This window comes from Montipora capricornis, chromosome 9, assembly GCF_036669925.1.
Source record: "Montipora capricornis isolate CH-2021 chromosome 9, ASM3666992v2, whole genome shotgun sequence".
In the NCBI taxonomy this organism is placed as follows: Eukaryota; Metazoa; Cnidaria; class Anthozoa; order Scleractinia; family Acroporidae; genus Montipora; species Montipora capricornis.
This window is the reverse complement of record NC_090891.1, coordinates 26,488,829-26,508,828: the sequence shown is the minus strand read 5'-3', so window position 1 is coordinate 26,508,828 and position 20,000 is coordinate 26,488,829. Positions and strand designations below refer to the sequence as shown.

The following is a 20,000-nucleotide window of genomic DNA, read 5'->3' as shown; positions in this document are numbered from 1 at the left end:
TCACTCCATAAATTTAAAATCCACAACCCTTGACAAATTAACGGGGCTATGTCAAGTTATTATTTATGGTGTTTTAAGAGGGGAAATCTTTAATTAATCATGAGTTTAAAACTTCCAAATGGTAATGTGGAATTCCTTCACTGATAAAATTATCGTTACATCACAAATAAGACACTTCTGAGAAAAACCGACCCTTATCCACGCAATTTGCCATAAACTTCATTCATTCAATCAGTGTTTTAGCCCATCGAATCTTTCCAGATCCATCAGGACAGGAATCACTCAATATTGCCGGTTCACGGCATCTGTAAATAGTCCGTCCTTCTCAATGTTTTGAGTCATCGAAACCTGGTGAATTAGTGGAGGAACTTTCTGGTAGAAACCACTAAAATATTATGTTGGGCCAACCTTTTTTCAAGATTACCCAAATGCAATCTGTTTCAATCTTGTCCATTTGTGTCCATCCATACCTCTATTTCCTTTTGCTGTATTTATTAATTTTAAGGTTTTTCAACAGTTTTAAGTGATTTTTGCAATGTTTCATTCTACTTTTTGGGCATTTTGGGTGTCATGAATTACTGTAACATCATTTTGAGTGACAGCTAGTCCCTTTGATCGAAACATGCAAGCACTTATCTAAAACAGGCTATACAGAATCTCTGTACGGTGGCCAATTTACATTATCAACTCCGTTGATAAAACCAAATTTTTGTATATGTGTGTTGCACATGAAAATGAAATAAGTTTCAAGAATGTTCAAAGACCCGTGATGATGAGTTTCATCAGCTTAGTTGGGGTCCACATTGACTGGAGGGAATGGGGGGCAAAGTTATGAGATGGCAGCTAAAAGAGAGTCATGCAAGTAGAGGAGCGTCCAAATGTAATTCATCTAGGATTGTAGGTTGAAAAAAAATGGCTGTTAACTTTATTAAATCCATTGCATTATTTTAATTGGAACATTTTATTTGCAGATAAATGCTACATGTATTTAATGAAGACCAGCAGTGTCTGGACTTGCACCTGGTTAATCAAAAAATGTACATTTATGCATATGTGCACTTAGTTGACCGCTCCCTACAAGGGCTTTTCATGATCAACCGGCTCAACGGGATCGGCCCGAATGCACGTGAAGACGCCCAGAGCTGCCGCCATATGATCCATGTGTGATCTCGGAGCACTGCAAACCCAGCCAGATGTAATTGATTGGGGTCGATTTTGAAAGAAACAAAAAAAAGAGCTGTAGCAATCAGCAGCATTTGTCATGAGCCATCTTCTGGCGAGCTCATGACAAAATTAATATCATCTTGCATTCAGTTGGCTTGTTTCCCCCTTCTACTCCCTATTTTCACTGTCAGTGTAGTGAGCACTTGGATGCCTGGCACAAGGAGTTATGAATTGTTGTAGCCTGCATAGCAAGCGTTTCCATGGACCAAAAATGAAACTGTCCCCCCCCCCATCCTCCCCCATTTTCCATGCAACAAAAAGATCAAAAATCCTGTTCCCAGGAGAAACACTAGGTATGCAGGACAGGCTTGGTCATGGGCATTTTCTTAGCTTCCATAAATGTCCTAGAGAGTTTACTGAAAACAGAGTAATATGAAAAGTGCACTTCTAGGAATCCAACAGATTTTCCTTCCTCTAATCCCTTAGCTTTTCTTGTGACACCATTCAAGAGAAAATCAAAGCAAACATTTACACATAACTCACTGGAGAATTTTCCAAATGCCAGGGAATTACCAGACATGGGAGTGAAAGTTCTTTGTCAGAACAATGCCAGGAACACATTCTCTGCCCATTGTGACAATTATTTATGCAGTTGTTTTTGTCAATATTTCTGAGTAATTACAGTACTGTACCTGTCATCCTGATCGAGCCCTGTTTCCTGAGAAAAATATTTAAAAAATTATTGATGCATTATGCTTTGTAAACGCAGCTTAGCAAATCCACAATTATGCAGACCCATAAAATTGTGCATGTATCATCATGACTACCCTGTTTAAGACTACGGTTCAATGCCATTAACCTTTTCTGTCCCATTAAAGACCTGCACTTACAGATTATTTTTACCCTATCTAATGCTTGACCATGACTTGTTACTCATCAACGGGTATCTCCTAAGGGGTTAAAGATCCTATCATCTCAACACACCTTTCCACTTAATGCATCCTCTGAAATCATCCTAAATACATTGTGTTGTTTTTAGAACCTTTTCATTGAAATTTCACGATTTTACTGGCTTCATCCCATTGTTACTATTTTTCACATTAGCATTTTCTATTAATTTTAACTATTATAAATTCAGCTTCCATTGCTTTGTATTTTAACTAACTGAGTACAGCAGAAGTTTCTGTCGAAACATGTTTTATAAACTCAAAGGTTTTGTCGCATATGCGCATGTGTGCGTAGCAGACAAGACGCTTATTTCGAAGCTCTTCACTCTGATCAGTTTTTTTAGTTAAAACGTTGCTGAAACCTTGACCAAAATGTGCATTGTCAAATAATACTTAATTTTATGCGTCAAACCACTGCTCGCCTCGAATAGCTGTAGCTAACTGCGAGTAGTGGTACATCATATGTTTCATATTCCAAACTTTGTAATATACGTGTCATTAACTAGTAGTAAATAAGCTTGAATAAACTTGAACTTGAAACTTGAAACTTGAACTTGTCGCTTTTTAAAAATATGAAAGAAAAGATTAATGATTGATGTTCCATACCTCATCAGCCTCTTCAGCAGAAATGATGTCAAACGGCAAGCTTAAATGGTAGAAAAATACTGAATGTCAAAAAACAGGGACCTGATTCTTGAAAGTCCCAAACGTTTACGGGCCATTGCCGGGTGTCACAGTTCCCTCTGTACATGTATCTCAAGGAAGAAGAGGATTTAAGTCATCAAACTCAATAGTCGCCATGCTTTTTGTTACCTTGAACACATGTTAAAAGATCAGCTTTCCACAAGAGGCAGTTGGCAAGTTCACAAATGGCTTTTCAGGCTTGAAAAGTTTTTAGGACTTTTGAAAAATGGGCCCCAGGTCACAATTAAAACAAAAAGCACAAAAATAATTAATCGGTAGAATAAGTCTACAAAAAAAAATATCATTCCAGGGCATTTTTTTCCCTTACCTTTTTAAGACCGACAAGAGAGAAAACCCTTTCTTGGTTGGTTCACTAAAATCAAAGAAAAAATTAATAGAAAGCTGTTACCTAGCAAGGCACTCAACCATTTGTGGATAACAGCACATTACGCAAGGAAGCCAACATTGCCAGCAGTATTATGTTTAGTGTGACAGCATTGTGATTGCACTGTCTGGAGAACACCCTTGACACATACACTGTAAATTGGTGTCCAGTGGGTGACAAATTCTTGACACAAGTACTTTTTTTGCATTTTTTAATTTTTTACAGCATTCAAATAGATATTATTTGATACTTCATAAATAATTTTGAAAACACCACCATAGATCTTTAATACACAAATCATTATCTACAATAACATGTACCTTTGCTTCTTCAGATGCTCAGGACTTGGACTAAGAAACGAATACAGCTCTTCACTCAAGCGCAGCTTTTCATCTACAAGCAATGTCTGACAAGAAAGAAATCAATAATTATAATAATTACGATACTATAATAGAAAAATGCCCAGATATAGACTACATACATGTAAATTTATTTATTAATTGTAAGAAAAATTAGTAATCATACAGACTGCAGACTGGGTGCCAAAGGCTGAACATTCTCCTCTATTTTTAGAAAATCACAAGGGCACTATCTTTTGTTATCTCCTACCTGTACATATTTACATGTGAACTATGAGGATTATTAAAACAGCTATTTGCAATATTATTGACTCCTCCTCTTATAATATACTGTAACAACATTATGCTGTTAATTTATGTTAACGCATAATTATGTAGTTATACAAAGTCATGTACCAATTAATGATTGTTACCTGTAGATATTCTTCTAAAGCCTTTCGTGATCTTTCAAGGAAATCATTGTCAATTGACTTGTACCACTTTTTTGATGGCACGGGCAGTTCACGAGTCAACCAAGCGCAACACTGCAAAAAGTAAACACCTAAACAATACGTTTAATTATATTTAATCTTAATTTTTATGCGGGTCAATAATGGTAGGTGCTGTAAGAGTTGCGACAGACAAGGAGAGAAATCAGTTTATTTTCCTCAGTGGAAAGGGGATCATCATACACTGTATACAGCTGTAGCATGGATTGTAAACTAACCCCTAGAATGGAAGAGACTAAAAGCAAGCAAGTTAACAAGAAAATCAATGCTAAAATACACCAGTCCACAGTGCCAAATTTCCCAAATACATGTAACTCTGACCAATACTGTGTTTCCATAGGAACTTCTGTATTGTCTCTATAACCTTTATCATGTATTTGCTCTTGAGATACTAACAGTACACTTCCTTCAGTAGCCAAGACTAGGCTGATTTAGCAACAGAACGGGAACATCAGTGGCGATGTTGCGCGCAGCAAAACTACCAAGGAGAATTTAGAATAGAAAAGAAAAGAGTGGAAGTCTATTCTATTCTGAATTCTCATTGGTGTTTTTTCTGCGCGTGCCGTCGCCACTGACATTCCCGTTCTGTTGCTAACTCAGCCTACTGTCGAGTTTGGGGGGAAGTGTCAACCAAGGCACAATAACATGGTACTGTTGGGTGAAAACTACATGGCAAAAAAAGGTACAAATGAGGTAGGTAAAAAGGGGAATCCTTGGATAAAATAAGAGATAAAGAAAAACAATACAGTAAAGAAAGGCAAAAACTTACACAAGTGGTAAGTACTCCAAACCGGCAAGAACCTTCCAATAGATAGCTTACGGTTAAGCGAAAACTCTGAGTGAATGCACGAGGTATTAAAACGAGCGGGCCATGGGGAAGACTATGAAAAACCGAAAATTGGTCCCAGGGGACCTAACAAACACAATGATATTACACAAATCCTGCATATAGAACCATAACAAAGACACAAAGTTGGTAGTGACTTTCGTCAGCACCCAAAGCTTTATTTAAAAAAAAAAATCATAATTAATAATTTAATAGACAATGATGAAGTACCTCTTTCAGCTTGATATGAAGAGTCTCAAAATCTTTGAACTTGCGGGTGACAACCCAGCCTTCAGAATTGTTAGCCACATCCCCGTCTGTCGTTTTTGCCCCCTTACTCTCTGCTGTACTGTGAACCACAACTGCAAACACTGGGGCTGATCTTTCACCATCTGGGTTCCACTGACATGAGACAAAAAATAATATAAAATTGAGTTGATCTTAAAATGTATGGATATACAGCGCTCTCACACAGGGCTCCTTGACTGTGGAACACCCTGCCAGACAATATTAGGCTAGTGGAACACCTAAAAACAAAGTCTAAACTAAAAATCCATCTCTTTAATTAGGAATTTGTAGTTTTCGCTTTCATTGACTTTTACTAGACTAAGTTTCATTCCATTATCCAATTGAATTAATTTATATTTATAGCACCATTATTGTAAAGCGCCGCTGGATCTTTGAGAAGCATTGCGCTATATAAGCCATGTATTATTATTATTATTATTATTATTATTATTATTATTATTACTATTACTATTACAATTATTAATAATTTTAGGCCAGCAGGACCACAAAAAAGAGACCAAAGCAAACTAAATGATGATGATAATGAAAATAATAATAATAATCATTATCATCATCATCATAATACTTGTTCAAAATGCTAAAACGTCAAAAAAAATAAATAAATAATAAATAATAATAATAATAATATTAATGACGATAGCCAACAAAATGTCATATCATACCTCTACACTGGGAATCTCTACATTCCATTTTCCCAAATTTTTGCACCATTGATCTTGAAACAACAACAACAAAATAAGATCAGAAAAAGGGAAAAAAAGGAAATAATTAACATTAATTTGTACCAGGCAATAATACATCAATCACGAAATGCGAAATTGAAGCAGACTTTCACCACAGTTTTAGATGCTTGATGTCCCTTTCATGTACTAAGGGTTTTGGGTTTGACAGTATTTTGGCTTTCTACATGTACCTTAGATCTATGATCACAGGGTGGAGTGACTACTGTATTTTGGGGGTGAGGGGTGACGGGGTGTGAAAACTGAAACAACCCAAAACATTACAAAAATGCTAACCAAAAATGCCTAAACATTATCTGAAGCATAATATTATTGTTCAGGCCTAAGGTTAGTATTTTTGTAAAGGTTTGGGTTGTTTCAGCTATAATTGTACCCTTGACCCGCTACTGCCACCATCTTCACCCCTCACCATTGAAATACACATGTCGACATGCCGTCAACATGCAGAGGGACATGTTTGATGTTTTATTTTCCTTTGGCCCATTGAGTACTGAACTACCCCCCCCATCGATCGTCTGGCTTTAGAAATTGGAAGAACATGCAAGGGGTCGACACTTTACCTGTTCTTTCCACATGAAATTCTAGTTGCATTCGCTCAGTTTTCACTTTCTCAATTTCCTGCTCTAACTGTTCCATTTCCTACAAAAAAAAAAATCCATTAGAGCAAAATCTTCAATTATTGTTGCATAAAATAATTTTGTTTTTCCTCTGTACTGAGGAATTACATGTATACCGTAATGGACAAAGAAAATCACTGAAGATAAGACTGATAGTGATGATTTCTTTTGTACATAGGCTATTGTAGTTAGTATAATATACCACCTGAACTTCAGCTCCATAACTTCTCCTAACAACTTCGAGTTGTTGTGTCTGTGGAAAGCACAAAATACACATGATTATTAAATTAATAATAGCAGAGCTCTGCAGTGCGCAGAGACCATGGGTTCATTAAGAAAACAACTATGGTAACCCATCTGTTCGAGAAAATTGGGTTTTGGTCACTGTACGACTGTATGAACGTCCACTCCTCCATGTGCGCCAAGGCATGGGCTCAAGTTTAACGCTTATCGAGGTGACCATATTCCTCCCCCCCTCCCCCAAAACCAAACATGGTGGTTCAAGGGTCAACTGAAAAAAAAAACTTTTATTACCTTTGAAGCAAGTTTTTTATCCAGAATCTCCAGTTTATTCACAATAGCATCACTTCTCTCCTCGACTGAGCTTGGTTTCTTTCCTAATGAATAACATGCTACTCATTCAATTGACAAAAATAATACTCGCGTTGGGTACATGCACCTTACAATTTCCTCAAATTCTTCCTAGAATTACTGGCATGGTTCACTGATCCAAAAGAACAGAAAAAGGTGATTACATTTCCATTCACATGGCATCTGACAGGATGCTATCAAGAAGATCCGCATAGAAATATTACAACATCTTGAGGTAAAAATTATCGGGAAAAATGTTCGATGTTTTGACCGAACTTTGGTCATTATCAAGCTTAAAAGTGAAGATAAAATTTTGCATACATATAAATATAAAGCTAAGAAGTAAAAGTATGTAAAGTATGAGAATGTACAAAAGGGGGTGTTAAAAACACGCAAGAATAAAAAAGGAATAAAACTCTTTCGCATGAATTGAGTCTGACTGTACATTGAGGCTTGGTCTCAGTTCATTAATTAAAAACATTTCATAAATGAGACAGTCAAACTTGCTCTTGCACCTTTTTAAGATGGTAAAATTCCTCATAAGGTCATTGGGCACATAGGAATGTTCCACACGGAAATGCTTTCCAATGGAGGAAGACACATTCTTGTGCTCATCAACGCGTTAATACAAATGCCGCCGTGTGTAACCAACATAACCTGCATCACACAGGTCACATTTAATCCCTTGTTTATCTATTTAAATGTGACCTGTGTGATGCAGGTTATGTTGGTTACACACGGCGCATTTTTCCCGATAATTTTTACCTCAATTTGTTTTTAAAAGTCTTTACAACATCTTACCGATGCATGCTTGATATCAGTGAGAAAGTACATGTAGCTGCTTACCATCTTAACAAGCATAAACTCCATTGACTATTTTAAAAACACTACTTTCCTCAACATGAACAAAATAAGTTTGCAGGTGGTTTTTAACTTTCCATGCATTCAATGCATCTTTTGGCACTTCCCACTAGGCCTGGACACTAGCTTTGTTCTTACTGTACAATGGTTTTCTAGTGGACCAATGGGCAATTAATTTTTTCTATTGGAGGAGAAGCATAAAGTAAAATGATATTTTTACAAATCAGCAAATAAAGTGCTTTCAGAAAAGAAACTGCATTTGATACATGTACTTAATAAACAAGAAAACTGGATGGTCGATTTGCTGTCATAATAAGGATGATTTTTTTATCAGAGAGGTACCCGTATAGAAGAAAAAGGATCGCCGCTTGGCAGTTAATATAACAGCAAAATTATAATGATATAGCCAGACAAGTACCCTAGGTTGTATTCACATGGTCAAAAGCCACTTATTATTTTTGTTCAAGCTGCTACAATGTACAGTAGGTTGATGTCCAATGCACTGGAGAGGCTTAATTATTATTAATTAAATAAATTAAGATTTTTGTCGAAATTTCCACAAAATCCAGAATATTTTCCTCATAACATGGATGAATTTTTCTGAAATTCTTCTCTGCATCCTATCAGAAGCCCAGCACTTTGTTGTGTAGAATGTACAGCTCGATGCATTAAATTCATCTAACCTAACTTCGGAGTTCCATCACTTTCATCCCCCTCTTTCTGCAAGTCAAGTTAAGAATTATTGTCATAAACTCCACATTAATAAACCATAAAAAGGTACATTGATTATCTGCTTCACATTGCCACTGAATAAATGTGTCAGTGAAGCAAGCCTCCATCCACCAGATCTAACTTCCTAACATCAGGGTTTTTTTAATTTATCAAGAGGCAACAATGGCTCACTTGAAAGAACAGTCGCCTTTCACAAATGTTGTCAGCATCATGTTCCCAATAGGATTTCCAAAGGATAATTTTACTAGTTGCCTTTTCTCTAGGAGGTTTTATCTGGGTTCTCTGGTATTCCTCTCTACTCAAAAAAATAAATTTCTTTTCTTTTTGAATCATATGCCCTATTGGTGCATCACTAGTAAATTGATTTGACAAAGTGATCATCAACTTTAACATCATCATCATCATCAAACCGCAGACCAGGGCCCAGTTGTTCAAACGATGGATAGTGCTATCTGCCGGATAAATCACTATCCATTGGATAAGTCATAGCGAAACCAATTGCGCTATCCAATGGATAGTGATTTATCCAGTGGATAGCGCTATCCACCTTTTGAACAACTGGGGCCAAATGGCCGAGTTATAAAATCGGACTACTGATGATGATGATGATGATGATGATATCATCTTAAAAAAACTAATGGCATATTACATCATCATCTGTGGTATCTGCATCCTCATTCCAGTTGAATTCCATATCGTCATCATCTCTGTTTTGAGCACGCAAATCATCCATTTCTGCCTCAGACTGGCAAACAAACATGGAATATTCACCACTCAACACAAACTTGCGATAAAATTTCTCCTCCAAGCTGTTGAAGACCTTTTTCTGTGCATCAAAGAAAGCTTGTAGGCCATGTGTTCCATTCAAATACTGTTCCATTCCTCGGATGAGTGTAGTGTCCAACTTAACAGATTTGTCTGAAGATGGTGCAACATAGACTTGATAAATTTCTTGCGCACTCTTGTCTAGCTCGGTGTGTTTGACCAGCTTGAGATTCTCAACTGCCATCCAGAAACTACGAAAAACATAGCAGAATGTCATTATGGTAAATCAGGACTATGGAAACCACCCCTCTTGTGGCACCAAGCAACAAGAGGCCTCATCGTGGCTACACTTGCATTTCTCCTTGTTAGCCAGTGAGAAACAAAAGGTCACAGTACACTGTACATGTACATCTAGTCAGCTGTAAATACATGTACACTGCGGTACCAGGATTTGCCATCTCTGACCTGGAGCACGAACTTACCGCCTCAATAGAACCTTCAACCACATGAATATTCTTAGCTACATCCCTGATTATCCTTGTTCCTTTTGCATTGTCTCTGGTTCAGCACAATGATGCCTTACATGAAGGTGGTGGCTACTCCAGAGGCACAACCTGTATACCTATATACATGATTGTACTTCTCTGTCCCAGAACACCTCCCTGATGCCACCAACCTGGAACTGGGTAACAGCCTTGCTTGATTTAATGTAGTTGTTACCGGTTGGTTGAACTTGCTTTCAGGAGAAATGATTTCATGATTGTGTCTGGTATTCATTATCAAAAATAAAGACAAAGAAATTACAAATCAACCTCCAGCTGTAAAATCACTTTGACTTAAGATCACAATCATAGCTGGGTTGCCAGGACTTGCTTATAGCCATTGCAGAGGTCTCACCTACAAGTAGGGACTGGCTGCCAAGGGTGGAAGCTCCTGTGTATCAAAGGAATCCAAACCCTACTCAATGATTTGGCTGTTACTGGTAATTCCCTAATAATTATTTTATAATCTCTCACCTAAGCATATTTTTGCTCCCGGTTTTATTCTGCAGAAACAACATGAAGAAACTCCTGGCCAAGCTATTCTCCATGACTTCATTAAAACTCAGTACTTTGGACTTAGTTTTGCCAGATTTTTGAGATGACTTGAGCTTCTCTTGCCTGGCTTGCTTCATTTCTGCAGCCCCATGGTTGGTGTAATCTGGACCACCGAGAAGTTTGATGCGTCGTTCACACTGGGATTTGGCAACAGTACATTGGTTGATGTAGCGTTTGAGATTGCGAGCTCTTAGCCGGGCATCCTTCTTGACTGCTTTGCCTTGTTTGTCATCCTGTCCAAACTGGTCAATTCCTTTTAAATTATTAATGGTGGTAGCCTGCATAATTTCTGCAATTATGTGATACCTTTTAAAAAAAATTAATTAGAAATAATAAAAAAATATTTGTATTAACAAAAATTTGAGGATTAGAAAAAAAGAGAAAAAGGAAAACATAAGTTGATAGCAGCTTTTTAAATAAAATACAAACCTTTCACAACACGAGTGAAGCTAGGATTGCTTTCACAGTGGTTTCATTAACCCATTAGGTACCTTAAGACCTACGACGGCGACTTTAACAAAAACATCACCTCCAAATATCACTTTGTCTTATCATAATTCTTTCGTGGTTGTTCTATCTCGTTCACTTCTTACAATTTGGGTGAAGTATCGTAAAAATAATTAATACGAGCAGGTACAAAGTCAATATAGAGAATGAAAGATTCTCTGCTGCATGCTCACGTTGTCGTTAAAACCTCAAATTTGGTAATTTCACGTCGTCCTTATGCAGAGTACCGTAAGAATCTGTCCTAAAATCCGTGCTGCAAGTGCAGCACGATTATTTATGCCCTTTTAACCAGTCAGTGATATCATTGTTTTGCGCAGTTGTTGTTGCTGTCGCCGTCGTAAAATCTTAAGCTCCCTATTGACCCCTTGGAGAGGGACTGGCTAATGCCAGACGATTTTACTCTTCAGTGGGGGTGGTCCATGTGTCAATGGGTTAAGGTTTTAGGAGGTCATCAGAGTTTCTCATATGGGCAGTTTTTCATGTTTAGCAAAAGAAAGTAAGCCGGGATAATGAAAACAACAACACAAAGTCATGTCAACAGCTGGTCAATTTGACTACTGCCTGGCGCTAAATAAACCCATTGGATGATTGCACCCCTTGTCAAATTAATGTAGTTTAAACTATTTCAATGTTGATTGTTCCTTTCTTTCAGATTACAATAATGAAAATCAAAATTGAACTGGTTTGAAAAATTTTCTACCAAGGAAAAAATTGAATCACAACAAGTCAAGACCCCTTGTGCTTTGGACTCTTTTCCCTGGTCCCTTTTGAGTTGGGATAATCAAGGCTTGATCATATTCCCTGTCATATCAAACCTACATGTATCTTAAATGTCCTTTTATCTTGAGCAGTTCCCTGTTGACTCCCAACAGGCCCAGAAAATTGACCACTGTCATTCAAAACTCCTTCAAATCTCACTTCCCTTGGGAATTTATCAAAAAAACAGGTTCTACTGTACGTGTACAGTATGCTGAGCATGAGTACTCTGTTCATGAAGTGTATTTCTGAAAAAGGAATAATTTACACATTGACTCCTGGTAGTATAATCAACAGATTTTACTCTGTCTAACACCAGATGATTTTACCCGTCAACTGGGCAGGGATGTAGATAGAACCCAGAAGCCGGAAAAAATCGCTGGCTATTCCCAATAAATTTCTGGGTGATCAAGTAACTAATTTGAGTTTTTGGGATTTGTCATCTATTTTATAATTTACGAAAAATGAAATGTACTACACACTCAAACAGTACTGACAGAGGCCGGTTGTAGAAATGTCCCAAAGGTTGATTCATTACAAGGGTACGTAAAACGTGATCCAAGATCTCATGTGTTTGGTAAAAAGCTTATTGGCTAGCGGTATTTCTACTTCATGTACGTCAAATAATGTAAACCCGCAGTTCATGTATTTTTTGACCGTGTCGTATAAGCTAAAATGTCGGTGACAAGTAGGAGAAAAAGTGATTCTGAGATACTTGGTATAAAGAAATTCTTCAACTCTGCTGAAGCTACTTCATCAAACTCTGGCGGGCCCAGTGAAAATTCAAAGAAAGCGCTATTACTACGGCAGAATTGGCACGAGACACAAAGGGCACATGTTCAAACAAAGAGACATTTTTTCATTAAAAAGGCAACAAGAAATTGTGTGGAAACATCACGAATGGCCTTGAATTTACGTCCTAAAATCGAGGAAAATGCATTTATGAGAGTCTAAAATTAATTTCAAAATTTTCAGGGAAGTATGCCCCCAGACCAATCTGGAAGGGACACGCCAGAGGCGTGTCAAACTGGGCCTTCTACCTGTTAAGTGCATGTTACCATCTTTACAAAATTTTAGCTCCATCCCTGAACTGGGGGAGTCTGAGGAGTTAACAAGGTAATTAGGAGCAATGATGGGGATGGCTCTGGTATTTGCATCCTTTATGATGAATAGCTATGGTAAATATATTTTTGATTGCACCTGATGTCACGGTGGCCATGTTGGTGGAAAGAACAATAGTGAAAAAGTCTCTTGGGAATTGGACTCTATTATTACGCATATTTGACCTATATTTTTCTATTGTTCTGGCACCGCCATGGCCGTCTTATCATGTGAGTGCAATCAAGGAATTTCGTGACGCAACAAATTGATGCTTGAATACCTGATTTGCTTCAAGGCTTCCACAGAGTTTGATCCATTAATCATTTTAATGAAATCTTCGTATGTTTCTGCATAAGCATAACCTTGCTTATGCTGAGCTGTCAGAGCTTCTTTCGCTTCCAAATGGACAAGAAGGGTTTGATTGATGTAGTCCGGATCGCAGATCATGTCAGCGAGAGGCTGAAAAACAGAAAAGGCTAAAATTTCACGTAGAAGATACCGCATGGCTGTACAACGAGAATTCTTGGGAGGCAATAGACAGTAGAGGAGAACTTCAGAGGCCTTACGCAAATAATTGAGTTCGTCTTCTCTGCTCTTGAGGCATGGATGGAGCACGAAAGGCAGTGCATTGTCGGAGAAATTTCGTGTGTCTGCGAGACGAAGCTGCTGGAAGTGCTTGCTAAGGATTTCCACAACATCGTTGGAGAGAAACTTCACGGTATCCACGCCTTTGAGTCTTTCAACAACATTCGATGTAATGATCCAGAGTTCTTCAGTTAATAGATCAACGAAAGCAGTTTCGTCTTTCCCTAAATCACGGAACCATGACAGGCAAAAATCGCGAATAAACAAATCAAAAACCTCCTGGATGGTCTTGTCAACCGGCCGAGAGACAAGGGTCTTGTGCTTGTAAGGCAAATGGCTTTGGGTTTCAGTCAACCTGGCAAGGTAACGACTCACAGTTTCGACTTTCTTCGAAAGCTTTGGTGTCGGTGGAATTCGCTGCTTTCCGGACAGAAGGTAAAGCATAATGCCGGAGAAAATCCCCAGAACAGCAACGAAACAGTTCCATAAGGCTGAGAAGAGAGCTTGAAGAAAGCCGACTTGCCACAGCACAGCGAACAAGAAGACACAACCGCTCACCAGGTAAACTTGCATCCTTCGTATAGTATCAGCTCAAGGTTATATAAAAAGACTTAAACACAAACACTGTGAGCCGTCACGAAAGATTTTAGCCATTTTCAAGGAGGGATTCCCACAATTTGAAACAGCGTACTTTCCCCTTTTCGTGAAAACATTGGATTAGCGCCTGCGTTCACAGCGGCAGTACACAGCTCATCGTGCGCGGTGGTACTTTCTTATAGCAAGCCGCTGTTAAAATGTGGTCGTTTTGGTTTCAAAATGGCCGAACAATCGGAAAGAGACACATTTGTCCCTCTCAGAAAAACTGTTAAAAGAAAAGTAGCTAGCACTGAAAGGGAAGATAACTTGATGAAATCGTACTACCATGAACAGGCAAGTGTCTCTCAGCTCTCTGATGAACAAATTGATGAAATAAGGTGGCAAAATGGGATCGAGATTCAAGGGGAAAACTGCCCCAGACCCATTACAAGTTTCAGAGATTTGAATTTACCCCCAGAACTTCGACAATACTTGGCAGATAATGACTATAGAAGGCCGACATCGATTCAAATGCAAGCTCTGAGTTGTGTAATGAGCGGTAGAGACATCATTGGTTTGGCGGAGACTGGTTCAGGTAAAACGCTGGCTTACACGCTGCCTTTGTGCATGTTCCTGAAAACAAGGCATCCATGTTTACCAGAAGAGGGTCCATTGGCTCTGATATTAACTCCTACAAGAGAGCTTATGAGGCAAGTCTCGGATCACGTGTCAGGATTACTAAACTATATGTCGACCAACCCAAGAGAGATGCCATTACCATTAGCCAGCACTAACAATTTTGGCATCACGCAAAACCAGGACATTCAGATGACTGCCTCAAACAATCTAAACACCACGTACAGTTCTCGAGATAACTACAGTCAAGGCACGCATTGGATGCAAAGCTACCAACCTCAAAGATACAACGTGACCTTTCCAGAAGAGACATCTGTCGCCGTTCGATACCAAGCAACTGGTATTTGCGGTGGCATACCAATCCATCAGCAGGTAAAGCAATTGAAGAGCGGAGTTGACATTGTCATAGCAACACCTGGGCGACTGCTAGACTTGTGTGAACGTGGCGTTCTCAATTTGGACAGTGTATCCTATTTGGTCATTGATGAAGTTGACAAAATGCTTGGTATGGGAATGGAAGAACAATTAAGGAAGATCGTTGGCCTAGCAACTGGCTCTGAAAGAGCCAGGCAAACACTATTGTGGACTGCGACTATGCCAGAATCTTTAGAAAGACTGGCAAGATCGGCAGTGCTTAATCCCATAACAATTCAAGTAGGACCAGCTGGTCTGATTTCCCCAACTATACAACAAAATGTCATGTTTTTGTATCATTGCGAAAAACCGGAAAAACTGCTCCAAGTCCTGCGAAGCACTCCATTTCCGCCTGTAATTGTTTTTACGTCGTCCATTCAGAATGTGGACTATGTCGCCGGGTTACTCAAGGATGAACAGTTCCATGCATCTGGTCTCCATTCAGAAAAATCACAAGATTATCGCTTTAAGCTTGTTAGCGCATTTCGTGATGGCAAAGTTGATGTCTTGGTGGCTACTGACGTCGGTTCACGAGGTCTTGACTTTCCAGAAGTAACGCATGTTGTAAACTATGATTTGCCTGACAGTATAGAAGACTATGTTCATCGATGCGGCCGAACAGGCCGGATGGGTCACTTTGGAATTGCAACCTCTTTTCTGACTCTGGACTGCAAGATAGCTGATGAACTCAAAGAGATGTTAGAGGTTATGGATCAGGTCGTCCCGAAAGAACTAGAGAACACAAAACAGTTTGGTAAAAAGATCATACGAACAGAATTTGGTGATAGAGTTGTGGAGTTTTGATTGTTCCATGTAATTCCATTTTTAGAAAGGATAGGTTGTTTACAACCATCTTCTAGAGACAATTTTAAGAATGGCATAATGTATAGTTCTTGGATGGAAAACAAAAGAAGCTGGTTAAAGATGTGAGCAAACCACCTGTGCACCTTTTGAGCTCTTGGATACAAGAAAAAAAAACTAGAATTTAAGGCCAAGATTTCCTGGACCAGATTATATTGTGTATTCCAAAAAGGAAAGATATCTTAAAATTATTTGTTAATTTTAGGTAAATTGTGTAAATGGGATGGTAGGAAGTCGAACGTTTCTCCGAGCTTCAATTAACTTGTTTTTGAATGAGTTAAAAAAGAGACAGAAAGGCATAGACCTCTTCAAGTTCATAGTGGCCGCCAAATAAAGTGTTCTTCTGTTTTAATGCAAATAAGGTTTTCTAGCCTCGCTACGATGAACAACGTAAACAGTCCCCTGAGAAACCAAGAAAGATTGAAGAAAATAAAAGGGACTCGAGTATCATTTAGTCATTTCCGACTTCACTTCAACTTCTTTCTTACAACAAGTTAAAGCGCGAATTACTATGGTTATTTCGTCTACTTTCCGCGTGACTAAAGTACGGTAATATACATGACACTGAAGACACCAAATTCAGCTTGATTTTAACATATTTTCTTTTAATTGATGGCCTGGCATTTTTAACTTTTAGGTTATTTCGGGCAGCCAGCACCCCTATTATCTGCTGAACTATTTTTATTATTGTATAATTATTGTATAATTGTTATTAGTTTATTGTAACTATGAGGTTGAGTATTGTTGTTGTTGTTGCTGTTGTTGTTGTTGCCGGTCTAGAAAATCGACGAGGGCATGTCAAGCGTCGTCGCTTTTTTTCTCTCGGCTGACTGCAGGTCAGTGTCCTGAGTTAGTCGGCGTATATAAGCCCTTGGCCAATCCGAGAAGTCTCAGAGAACGAGATTGTGTGTGGTAACATTACTGTGGCGGACACAGTGCCCGGTAAACGAAATCTCCATAGCTATCGGTAACAATGTCACACATACAGTAACTTCAAGAAGAAATACTGCTTCACTAAATCCTCTGCTAAAAACCTAAAGACCCGTGCAAACGCTTGCAACAACACGCAACATTGTTGGGCAATGTTGTCTCTTGTTGCGCGATGTTAGCCGATGTGTGCAAACGCTCGCAACAAGTCACAACATGTTGGGTCTTTAGATGAGAATACAAAGGACTCTGGGACGTTTTCCATCTCCGACGCCATGTTGATTTCTTGTTCGCATGTATTTGTGTGGATACGTGGCATGTAGTGCGCTTGCGCGGCGCAACATTGTTGGATGTGCTGTGCAAACCAACGCAATATTGTTGGACCACGCTTCGATGACCACGAAACAATAGAAATGTTGGCACTTGTTGGCTCTGAAGTTTGACTAGTTCCAAACTTCATCCAACAAGTTCCAACAAGTCGCAAAAACACACAACAACTCACAACATGGTGTGCAAACGCTCGCAACATGTTGGGCCCAACAATGTTGCGAGCGTTTGCACGGGCCTTAAGTTTCGTCATTAACAAAAGGCTCGGTCCATCAAGCTATGCATGGTTACCCAGTCCAAACAACTCTCGGGATATTAAAGTCCACCATTGAGGTCAAGGGATATAGGATTGCTTACTGCGGCCTTGTACAACTCGAAATTAATAAGCACTCGAAATGCCTTACGTACTTATTAATTCCAAAGTGTACGCGCGAGATTTTGCTATTTCTGATATATGCCATTGAGGTAACCTGAACAGAAACTAGAGATAAGGTAGAATTTAGAGCGTGTCGTTGTTCTCCGTGAATCGTTACCCATAAAGTCATTTGTAATGCCTGAATATTGACTCAGATATCTCGAACGAGGAGGAGTTGGTTTCCAAAGTAGCTGAGACGCTGCGGCGGTGAGACTGATAGCAGTCCCTTCTAAGTAGCAGGGGCACCCAAAAAAGGTGTTCCGCAAAATATCTGTTCGGCAGTGAAAACTCAGCTGGCTGGCAAGTTATACAGTTAATTTTCAGACTCTTTCGCTGGGAAACGTTAAGCATTTTTAGCATTCAATCAGTGCTGGCTGTATGAGAACGAAAACTGGGGGAGACTGGCAAAGAACTCGCTCTAGAGAAACGTACCGCTGGTTCAACTTACCGCTTTTTGAGCAAAAAAAAAACTTGTTTTGACCGGTTTAGCGAGCGGTTTAGATTCACGAGGTTCTCAATGGGTTCTTTACTGGCTGCGACAGTGACACAAAGTCGGCAGGCTGGGAGTTTCCCTCACTATCTAGCTATGAGCTGGAATTTTGCTCATAATTATCCTGAGAGTGTGGGACACCTTTTTTTCCCTCAGAAAAATTACAAAAAACTCACAAAAATGTTAAAATAGCTTTTGAAGTAGGTGGAGCTAACCCCCTTAGTCACCCAAGCGAGCCGTTCTTGCCTCAGCTTTTCGGCTTGCTTGCGTGACTTAAGCGGATGGCTGGGCTGACTTAGAAGTGAGTGAGTGAGTTAACTTGATTTGTTTTACATGATTGCCGCGTGGAAATCCAAAAGGTCAGGTTGGGTGATTATACATTTGAACTGGCCAATAGAGTCAGCATTTCTTGAGTATTGGGGAAAATTATTCCACAAACAGGCCTCGCTATAACAGAAACTTCGTTTCAAATAATTAGTATTTGGTTTGGGCAGAGTAAGTTTTAGAGGTTTACCTTATAGGTTTCTCAAGTTACATTCAGCAACGCGTTGACCGAAAAGTCGTAGATCATGAATTGTTTTATACATAATTAGGACTTTCTGTTGTTCACCTCGAAGAGACAGCTTCTTCCACTTCACAGTGTCTAGAAGGAGGTTGGAGCTCGTATCAAAGGGTAATTTAGTAACTACCCTGGCTGCGCGATTTTGTAGTTTTTGCAGCTTAATACTCGACTGGCCACTTGAGCAGTCCCAGACTGGACTGCAATAATCAGAACGTGGTAATATTAAAGCGATATCAATTTGAATCGCACTATTAGCTGAGAAAGTAAGTGCCGTATGCGTTTTAAGGCTCTTGCAGCATACTAGGAAACTTTCGTGCATATTTCGTCTACACGATTAGACCAAGAAAGCCGATCATCCATGGTAAGACCCAGGGATTAAGTGTGATCAACCTTTTCACATTGAGTGTTTTTAAATAATTGGATCTAGCCAGAGATTAAAATCTCTAATCTTATCATGGCTCTAATCTTATCATTAACTCTGTTTTAGCCACATTTAAACTCGACCTGTGGTTCTCAGCCAACAGTTAAGGTTACTGAGTTCAGGAGTTAGTGCTAATTTAAGCTCTGTCAGTTAAAGCTTTTGCAGCTAGAGTCGGCAAACATTCGTCGGCGAACATTTCCGGGAATAGTCCTTGGCGGATTATGCACCTAAAAGTGGCATATTATGCTACTAGCAGTGCTCGACATTTTGCCAAATTATGCCAAAATTATACCAGAATTCCCAAATTATGTTCCTGATTTCCGAAGTTATGCTGGTCAAAATGACGTAGATTCTGTACATAAAGGCGCGCAATAACGACACCAAATGTTGGAGTCGTATGGCAATTGTGCTAGTTTACACAATCCCCACGTGAAGAACACGTGAAGCCGGATGGGAAATCAGAGTACCAGACTCCTTCAAAAGGTTAATCGCGCACGCAGAATTCGCCAAAAGAGGCCTAGTAACTAAGCATGTCAGGAAAAAAGTCAATACTACTATTTTATAATGACGGCAAAATTCTCGCTCGCTCATTGGCTAATTTTTATTGTCAATAAGCGGACAGACACATAAATTTATAATTTATGAGATAATGACGCGATATTGCTCGCACCAGATTGAAGTTTCTCGCATTTTTTTTCTCGCGTTCTTCTCGTGTTTTGACTTAATTTTGATCCCTCTGCCTTTTTGTTATTGTAAAAAGCAAATTGGTGTCAGTTTTTCATGCTTCTACCCTCTTATTGACAACGAATTTCGTCATAACATTGTCAAAGTAGTCTGCGGATCCACTCGGCTATCGC

The 20,000-nt window shown here is 39.1% G+C and overlaps 2 protein-coding genes across 2 annotated transcripts in view; one reads left to right on the top strand and one right to left on the bottom strand.

Annotated features, from left to right (window-relative positions):
- LOC138015585 (sorting nexin-25-like) overlaps positions 1-14,257 on the bottom strand; it is a 20,475-nt gene extending 6,218 nt beyond the window's left edge. Inside the window, exons 1-14 of the mRNA XM_068862666.1 lie at positions 13,210-14,257; positions 10,485-10,871; positions 9,353-9,719; positions 8,655-8,691; positions 7,054-7,136; positions 6,725-6,772; positions 6,463-6,541; positions 5,825-5,877; positions 5,085-5,255; positions 3,953-4,063; positions 3,501-3,586; positions 3,124-3,168; positions 2,718-2,757; positions 1,857-1,882 (exon numbers count right to left, since the gene is read on the bottom strand). Coding sequence (XP_068718767.1) covers positions 1,857-1,882; positions 2,718-2,757; positions 3,124-3,168; positions 3,501-3,586; positions 3,953-4,063; positions 5,085-5,255; positions 5,825-5,877; positions 6,463-6,541; positions 6,725-6,772; positions 7,054-7,136; positions 8,655-8,691; positions 9,353-9,719; positions 10,485-10,871; positions 13,210-14,087 — 2,411 coding nt within the window. The 5' untranslated portion in view covers positions 14,088-14,257. The remainder of the gene's footprint in view (positions 1-1,856; positions 1,883-2,717; positions 2,758-3,123; positions 3,169-3,500; positions 3,587-3,952; positions 4,064-5,084; positions 5,256-5,824; positions 5,878-6,462; positions 6,542-6,724; positions 6,773-7,053; positions 7,137-8,654; positions 8,692-9,352; positions 9,720-10,484; positions 10,872-13,209) is intronic.
- Positions 14,202-16,451, top strand: LOC138015586 (uncharacterized). Its single transcript, XM_068862667.1, has one exon. The coding sequence runs from the start codon at positions 14,331-14,333 to the stop codon at positions 15,942-15,944; it is 1,614 nt and encodes a 537-aa protein (XP_068718768.1). The 5' UTR covers positions 14,202-14,330; the 3' UTR covers positions 15,945-16,451.
- Positions 16,452-20,000: the final 3,549 nt, after the last annotated feature.

Excerpts from the sequence above, each read along its gene's own strand:
- LOC138015586 (XM_068862667.1), top strand. The coding sequence starts at position 14,331 with ATGGCCGAACAATCGGAAAGAGACACATTTGTCCCTCTCAGAAAAACT.